General features: G+C 39.8%; 1 protein-coding gene across 2 annotated transcripts; it reads left to right on the top strand.

The window, feature by feature from the left end:
* The first annotated feature begins 6,838 nt into the window (after window positions 1-6,838).
* Window positions 6,839-8,735, top strand: pdyn (prodynorphin). 2 transcript variants are annotated; one of them, XM_008412997.2, is made up of 3 exons: window positions 6,839-6,944; window positions 7,193-7,405; window positions 7,719-8,735. In XM_008412997.2, exons 2-3 carry the CDS (start codon window positions 7,283-7,285, stop codon window positions 8,271-8,273), a joined length of 678 nt encoding a protein of 225 aa, XP_008411219.1. In that variant the 5' UTR covers window positions 6,839-6,944; window positions 7,193-7,282; the 3' UTR covers window positions 8,274-8,735. The 2 variants fall into 2 exon arrangements, with proteins under 2 accessions (XP_008411219.1, XP_008411218.1); XM_008412996.2 differs by having other exon boundaries at window positions 6,882-6,990.
* Window positions 8,736-8,954: the final 219 nt, after the last annotated feature.

Raw genomic sequence — 8,954 nt, 5'->3', positions numbered from 1 at the left:
TATAGGCTGTACCAATATATATATTGGTACAGCCTTCTCTTTGGCCAAGAGAAGGCCAAAGAAATATATATATTTCTTTGGCCTTCTATTGGTCAGAAAATATAATTTTTTTTATATAACATTAACATTTTGTTCAGTGTTGCTTTTCTGCAAGGCTTGCTCTATCAAAACAATTAAAAGAAATGATCAGTCTGAGTTAAAGCACTGCTGAAATATTGTAGCTAGTTTGCATGTGTAGTRGAAAATGTTGATTACTACATGATTATAAGTAAAACAATGCATAACAGTGTAATGATTCTTGTGTAACGCATGAGAAAGTCTTCTGAAGCTATTTCTCTGGCCTTTGTACAATAAAGTATGACTTTGAACACTGGAAAGCCTTCGAATGAATACTGATTGAGAATATATTCTTTCTCTGGTTCTTTGGGTTTTGAAACAGTTCTTCCTGACTCTTTGTAAAAAAAACATTTCCACAACACATACAAAACATTAACTTAAAAAGAGGAGCCCACAGTGAACTGATAACAGAAGTCCCACAGAAACTGCTTGGAGTTCAGAGGGTTAATGAATCCAGAGATGCCGCTTTTCTGACTGAACTGAATCTCACTTCATTATTGAACACTGAATTACGGTAGAGTGTTTCAGTTTTGAGAAAAATTAATACCAAACCAAACAGTGATTAAGAGGAGTCATTAGAGAAGGCTTCTGTGGTGGGCAGAAATGACCTCAGTTCCTTTTCACAGCGAAGCTGTAAAATCCCTTTCTGACAAATATTGGCTGGTTTAATCAGTTTGCTGTGTACAGGCAGTTTTCACTTTTTTTAGAAAGAATAGGTAATGGTCAAGAGATGAGATGAAAAAACCTTTCTATAGTGTTCTTGTCAAGGGTGTAACAACTCTGACTAAACACCAAGTAAAACCACAGCAAATGATGAGCAGGAGATGTGTGTTAAGGCTGATCATTCACTGTTGACTTCCTCGTTTACATATTAAGATGAAAACTGCAGACAAATGAACACAATACACACAACTTAGTTATGTGTCTAAACAAACCTTACAGTACATCGGCTTAACCTAATTAGGAGCTGAAATCCACCTGAAATCCACCATGAACACCCAGATGAAAATATCAGTCACAATGATTAAACGTTAGTAATTTAACAAAATAATTTCTGAAACAATTCATTTTCAGATGTATGATCTAAGATCTATCTATTAGTGAATGGCATTAGCTCCACTTCACACTACAGACCAGATGGTGGCGGTAATGCACACTTTCAGTTTTTTCTTTAAAAGCGCCATAAAAAGAAGAACAGCATCATTGTGAAGCCGGGGAGAAGAAATGCTGTTCAAGTTCGCCATTTTTACTCACATAATATTTCCTTAAAAGTAGAGAGAGCCTTGATACTAGCTAGTAGTTTTGAATTTACCAAATCTAGCTAGTAGTTAGCTAGCTAGTTTTGTAGCTAACTACCAAAACTAGTAGGTAGTTAGCACCAAAAGATTACACACAATAAACAGGACAAGAATTGGATGGAAATTAAATGTGGGTCACGAAAGGAGCCTGAATGGACTGGATCTCCCAGTATCTGTAGCTCTGTGTCCGGTTTAGTACCAGCCGCTTAGGGTGGTAACCTCTGTTTAGGGTTCAGCCTTGGTCAGGTCGGATTGGTGGTTTCATATTCAGCATAGCTCCGCTAGCACTTCAAAGAGCTTCAAACTTTGCTTGTCTCAGCATGGCAGCACAGCATTTATTTTTTGCTCGTTAAGGGGATTATCACCAGCTGTAACCTTTTTCAGTTTTGCTCGTACAAATTACTCAGTCTTCTGGAGAGAAATGTTGAGGGTACAAAGTTGTGTTCAACTCCGTCTCTCTCCCACTGCGCTCTTCTCCATTTTTCGTGAGAAGCGATCCAGATTCACCTCACTTTTTTTTAAATTACAGCCAATAGTGACACAGTGTGGCATTATCTAAAATTACACCAGTCAAGCGCAATATAATAAACAACTGCTCAAGTAAAGTTAACCTTCTTGTGTTTCTTCCAGTACAGAAAGGTCAGCTGAGTATGACTTCACCAGGGCTGCCCTTGATAACTTCTTCTGTTTGTGCTTCTTTATGGACAGAATTTTAGGGTATAGTTGAGTAGAGAGGTATGTTGGTTTTGGGAACCTCGGGGTCTCAATTTTTCTTTTTGAGATCAGCTCTTCTAAGGCTACATTCACACACACCAGGCAAATACGATACAATTTTTTTGCCCAGATGTGATTCACATCCACCTTTTTCACAGCAGTCTAAGCAGTACAATTCCGATCTTTTCACCACGAAAAAGTCATCTTCGTTCCACCTCCACATGTGGTACTAAATTGGATGTGTGTTGGATAGTTTTCAAAGTGTCATCACATTTTACCCGACTTTTGCATCATTGGCGTGAGATATGCATCACAATTCTGAACCTGAATAAACCAGACACCGTAGATCTGGTAAAGAAGTATCAACAACGTAACTATAAGCTTCGGTCATCTTTTGATCTTATGACAATACTGCTTCACAACATCTTTAAAATTGCTAAATAGATGGCAACATCCATTAGCAGAAGTCTGATTGCAGTCAGGATTAATTAGTAGTATAAATAAACATGCTAACTGATTTCAGCAAAAAATAAAAAATAACATCTCTATTGAACATCAAGACCTGCTGTGTGAGCCTAACTCTGAGACCAAGATTTCAACCACACAAAAAGCAAAGTTTCCAATTCACTAGTCCATCAATAGTTTATTTCTATGGTCATGAAATACAGACAAAGACCCGAAGAATGAGATTCAAGATACAAGCAGTCACATTAGCATCCTCTATAGCGTAACCGAATTGAGCCTTAAAGACAGGGTGGAAATCTTTATCCTCTGGACGGAGCTTCAAGTAAGGCTGTTCCATCTCCACACCAAAAGCGGTCAGTTTTGGTGGTTCATGAATCTGACTGGGATGCCTCCTGAGCATCTCCCTTCAGAGGTTTTCCAGACATGCTCTATCTACTGGAACATGTCACAAGAATTATTTTGTTTTCGGTTGATGTTGAACAAGTCTGGAAGGAGCCCAGATGTCACTGGAGGGATTTTATCTCTTCTATAGCACCTTGGGATGCCATTGAATGAGCTGGAGTATGTTGCTGATGAGAGGGATGTCTGGGTTTCCTTCTGAGCCTGTTACCTATTCTTGTATTAGCAGAAGACAATAGATGGATAAACGAGGTCTATGCATCTCTAAATAGTTAGTTATATGTCTCTCTATAATGTTTGTTTTTTGTGTTATTGTTTTTATTTTTGTGTTCTTTTCTACTTTGCAAATAATTTAATTTCCAGATATATTTCTTATTAATTTTTTAAAATCTGTAAAGCTTAACTATTTTTCTATTGTTACTTTGTAGCACACATAAAATACATTTTAACACGGTGTCTTTAGACACATCAATGTGCCTTGTGTAAATTGTGTACATTACAGCTGATGAATGGTGCTGGCTTATTCAGTGCTACATCAAAACATTAGCAACAGAAAAAAACAGAAATGCTTCTTCAGGTTGCTTAGGAACCTTTTTGGCATTGTGGCAGAAACTCATTACACATGAGATAATGTGATACTCCAACACTTAATAGTGCTGCTCTGAGAGGAACACAGACAAGAAGACTCACACATCCAAAAACTTCTGGTTTACAGTCTACCTTTATTAATTCTAGATCAGGGTCATGATGGACATCAAATTCCCTGTCAGTTCAAGAGGAAGAATGAAATAGCTTCCATTCTTCCTCTTTAAAGGTTCAGAATGTTTAGACATATAGCTTCAAATTGTCTTTTTTTTTTTTTTTTGTTTGTGTGTTGTCTTTTCGCGATGTGCATTGACAGTGTTCTCTGAAAGGGCGTTTAGCTCATGCTAGAGTTTTCCAAATAAAAGCAAATAAAAGCTTATGTTCTGCAAAAGAAATCCATCACAATTCAAAAAGTTTTGACCATTTTTTTTTTTGTTTGAAACAAAAAATGTATTGCAACTCTAAAAGTTTTGAGCCCAACTTTATTGTTTTTAATTTTAGATTATTATTATTATTTGATTGAATAATTGTGAAACAAATTTAACTCCATAAATGAATTCACAGGAAGGAAAAGGGGACAAGAGCAGGAGAACTAATACAGCAAATGAAAGGATCCGGCAAATGTAGAGGGAAAGAGGAGGGAAAGGTGGGAATGACAACAGGGACCATATGAGTTGGTTGCAGGAAAGTGGATGTAGCTGAGGAAAGGAGAAGGTAGAGGCATATAAGGGAAAAATAATTTGCTGGGAGTGGGTAATGGTGGCAGAGGTTGTAGGAGTTTTCCCACAATCAGAGTTTGCCTCCTGTCTCTGTCTTGGGCAAGACACTTCACCCACGGATAAATGTGTGTGTGTGTGTGTATGTGTGTGTGTGTGTGTGTGTGTGAGTGTGTGTGTGTGTGTGTGTGTGTGTGTGTGTGTGTGTGTGTGCGTGCGTGCGTGTGTGTGTCTGTGTGTGTGTATCTTGGCTCTTGGAAGTGCTTTGACATCCTCTGAACTTCATACAAGTNTGTGTGTGTGTGTGTGTGTGTGTGTGTGTGTGTGTGTGTGTGTGTGTGTGTGTGTGTGTGTGTGTGTGTGTGTGTGTGTGTGTGTGTGTGTCTGAATGTTGTGTGAAGTGCTTTGACATCCTCTGAACTTCATACAAGTACAGACCATTTACCATGAAAATCTGTTAAATAAATATTGATCTAACAAAACAAATTCAAAATGCAAACAACGAGAACTAAACTAACCCTAAATAATGATCAATATAGAAAATAAGTGAAACTAAAACTCCAAACACCTATGGATCAAAACAACTAATGCATTTTACATTACACTTTTTTAAACACCTTGTTGGCCTTGCATACAGTTTTAACTAACGTTTTCTGGTCTTGTCAAAATATATTTCCAACAGAGAAATACTGGTCTTTTCTTTATTTTCTGTTGAGAAAACTTGAACTGATATCAAACACAATGACATTGTGTGCACTGAACTGCATGTAATATCAAGATATTTGAATTTCAGGGCCGTGCGAAGACCTTTGGAGGGGCGAGGGCTTAAAGTTAGAAAGGGGCACATTGAACAAGATCAGTACAACAACATAGCAACAACCCATAATAATCAAGAATCTAATATTTAATTGGATCACACTATATCTTTGTCGTCATGTGGGAATAATGCAAAGCAAATCTAGTCTGTTTTCCTGATAAGTATAAAGTTGCTGTTTCTGCTAACAGAGCTGGAGGGCTGAATTGATCTGAGACTGTAGCTGGTAAACAGACCAGAGGAGAGAAGGTCTCTGGTTATAAAGTTGTGAAATAAGCAAATTTGCTGATATTTTAATAAATAAGCCCTACGACTTCTGTTGAACCTCTATAACAACTTGGGTGCATATTGCTCCATAGATCAAAAAAGCTCAGAGAGATTGACTCTACATAATTTTTCGATGTTAGCTCCTCTGAGGTCTAGAATTGTAAAGTTGTGAAATATCAGGGCAAAGAAAACTCAGCTGCTGGTGAGGGCCTCCAGACACACCACACCACAGATCTAAACCTGAAGCATGCATTTATTGAGAACGATAATGTTATTAAATTTTATTTAATGCATTCAACTGAAAAAAAATAAATAAATAGTACATTTAGGATTTAATTAGGAAGTTTACTTTGTAAAAGTTTAAAGAATCATCTGGACATTTTGTTGTGTTACCATGGCTGCAATATGGTGTAATCTTTGTGTTTGTGCTAGGTTTGTTCACAAATACATCAGCTGCGTCACGTGACAGTCCGGTACTGTTTCTTTATATCACAATATCTGATATTCCATCTGATACTCCACATTCTTTATTTCAACATCAGACTTGCGTTTTTATTCACAAACAAATATATGTTGGGAAAAAAATATTGTTGCCCATAATTTGATAGTTAGAGGGTGCAAATCCGCCCCCTCCTCCTCACCATGAGCCCGGTGTCTGAACAACATGGAGGTGTGTAGTAATGAATCCTCAGAGTCATTATTAGATGAGGGCAGCCAGACTAATTTATGTTGCTAAATTATTATATTTAGCTAAATATTATTGTCGAGGGGTACAAGCAGGCCTCCTGACACACAGATAAAAAAAACAAAAAAAAAACCAACAAAAAAACCTCAAAAAGGGCACTAAGGGCATCAAAGATAAAAAGTTAAAAAGTTCAGGGGCTCAAACCCCATCCCCTGCACGTGCCTGTTGAATTCACTATCTTTACTACTTAGTGATATTAAATTTGGTACATTGGACCATTTCAAACTAGACGATATATATTGCGAAATTAATAGGACGTCAATTGTGAAAATATAATTTATATATTTGCAAGCGCAAATATATAAAATTACTGTTTCCAACATGTCCCCCTGATAAATCTGCGGTGTCTATGGGCCAGAAAGCTCTTTCTCCCACTCCACAGAAACAACGTAGAACAGAGTTGAGGTAAAAAAAAAAAAAAAACTGGAATCTTGAAGCCTCTAAATCAGCTGCAGAACGATTGCCAGAGCTGCTCTCTCTCCATCTTCATACTTTAAGGGCTCAGTTGTTTTCTGGGTCGCCGAAGAGAGGAAAATAAAGATGTCAGTGTGATTTACAGCCCGTGTTTTGATCCAGACGCCCCAGAGATGGAGTGATGATCGCTTCCATAGGCCACCTTTCAAATGTGGGCGTTGTTGAAAACTCCTAAAGCACGGAGGCGTTGGGATCACTTATGCAGCACACTTGTTTCTCATTGGTCGGCGAGCAGAAGTTGATCTGATGACACAGGCGAGGCTCCGCGGATAAAAAGGAAGGCAACGCGCGAGGAGGAAGTGTTGATCGGAGCGCAGAAAACCGCCAGAAGTATCTGTCCAACTTCTGAGGTAACGACTTCCACTTTATGCTTTTATTCAGCTTTGGAACTTTAATGTAAGTCACTGTTGTTTACTTCCTTATTCAATTATTTGTGAAATATGCAGAGAAAAAAATGTTGACGCGCAATTACGCACAAATCCAAAAATGCACCAAGTACATAGGTTGTGTTTTTATTATTATTATTATTACTATTTGTTGTTGTTTATACAAAATTGGTGTTACTCTGGAGACAAAAAATGTTCTTCCATCTTTCCAGGTGAATGTTTTCCATGAGTCTGTAAAATCCTGGAAGAGAACTGTTTGTTGGCCTGTCTTTTTTTGCGTGCGCCACCGAATCTGCTGAAGAATGGAGTGGTACGTCCTGGTGTTGATGCTGAGCCTGCCGCCCTGCGTCCACACGGACTGCTCTTCACAGTGCCAGAGATGCGCCGAACAAATGCTGCGCCCCGAGGCCGCTCTCAGCAGTCTGGTAGGATCAACTTTACGCGGGGAAACAGAGGAGAAGACAGAGCTACTTGTCGCTTTTTAATGTTCAAATTAAACCACATATGATAAAACTGGAATTACAGAGAGATAAGAGAAACTTTTATTTAATCACAATTCAATAACTTTGAAAGAACTTCACTTAATTCAAGACACAGATAGCTCCGAGACCGAACATTTAGAACAGGTGGTGGTGAAACTCTTTTGGTTTAGGAAATAATTATATTTGCGCTTTAATAGAGCATCCCCAAGTTAAGTTTAGCCGTCGTATCTCACTCGTGTGTCTGTATCATCTCCAGTCGTGCAGCGCGGAGTGTGACGAGGAGGACCTTGAGAGCTGCGCTCCGGCTCCGCGGCTGGCCGACTTCACTGAGGACCAGGCGGCGGAGGCGGAGGAGAGCCAGCAGGCAGAGCTGGTCAAGCGCTACGGCGGGTTCATCAAGAGGATCGACAAGAACAAGAACAAAGTGTTCGTCTCCTCCCCGTGGCGCGACAACTCCGTCCTAAAGGCCGCGGCTCTGCCCGAGCACTACGAGGAGCTTCTAAAGCGGCTGGAGGTGAGAGACGCGCCCGCCGCGCAGGAGCCCATCCCGCACACTTACGTGAAGCGCTACGGAGGCTTTTTACGCAAATTCGGCCCCAAGTCAAAAAGGAGGAGTTTTGCGGAGGAGGAAAGCCAGGAGCCCGAGGAGCTCCAGAAGCGCTACGGGGGCTTCATGCGGAGGGTCCGGCCGAAACTCAATAACCTGAAATGGGACAAACGTTACGGAGGCTACCTGCGGCGCCACTTCAAGTTCTCCGTCCGCTCTGCGGAGGAGCCCTACTCCTCCTCCTCTGCGGAGCTCAGCCTATAGAAGAACTCACACCGGTGACTTGTCAGAAATCGTCTCCTGCTCATTCCCGGCTGACTCCACTCATCTGTCACCGTGTGTTCGTCAATAAACCATGTCTGTTTGTAAGGGTCCTGTTTAGGCCGGTTACATCCCTGTTTGTCCCAGTTCGAACCACCTATAGCCCACAGTTTGAGCAGCTCTCCTTCTAGACTTGCTAGAAGTTTGGTCAAGATGAGAACAGGATCAGAGGAAATAGATAGCAGAAAAGCCAGAGTTTAGATCGGCTCCATCTGAAACCGGTGAGCATCCAAACGGACCATTTATTTATTTATTTATTCTGAAATTAAACTCTTCAAATACAATAACTGGGAAAATTTTGCGGTGGTGCCAAATTATTAAAAAATTTTTAAAAATTAAGGAATTCTCCTAGTCCACGCAATTTACCTAAATGGGGGTTTTCTCCTGTAATTAAAAGAAAAAAAATAAATTAATCAAAAAAACTTACACGTCATATAATAAAGGTTAAGCATTTGTATTCTTTTTGCCAAGCAGAGTTCTTGCGCCACCTCATGGGAAAACTGCGTAATGTTTGCTCCATCTCGGATAACCAGGAGCAGGTTACCATGGCTACACCTGATGAAGTGTTTCTGACTCCTGTAACCGTTTGTTTGCCAAAATGCTTTAAACTACGTTCAAGACTTC

Source organism: Poecilia reticulata, linkage group LG7, assembly GCF_000633615.1.
Source record: "Poecilia reticulata strain Guanapo linkage group LG7, Guppy_female_1.0+MT, whole genome shotgun sequence".
NCBI lineage: Eukaryota > Metazoa > Chordata > Actinopteri > Cyprinodontiformes > Poeciliidae > Poecilia > Poecilia reticulata.
The sequence above is the reverse complement of the archived record's forward strand: the minus strand, read 5'-3'. Positions and strand labels throughout refer to the sequence as shown.

Bases quoted from the DNA above. Each gene is read 5' to 3' on its own strand.
- pdyn (XM_008412997.2), top strand. From the start codon at position 7,283: ATGGAGTGGTACGTCCTGGTGTTGATGCTGAGCCTGCCGCCCTGCGTC. The intron at 7,406-7,718 runs GTAGGATCAACT...TATCATCTCCAG, and splicing joins AGGCCGCTCTCAGCAGTCTG to TCGTGCAGCGCGGAGTGTGA.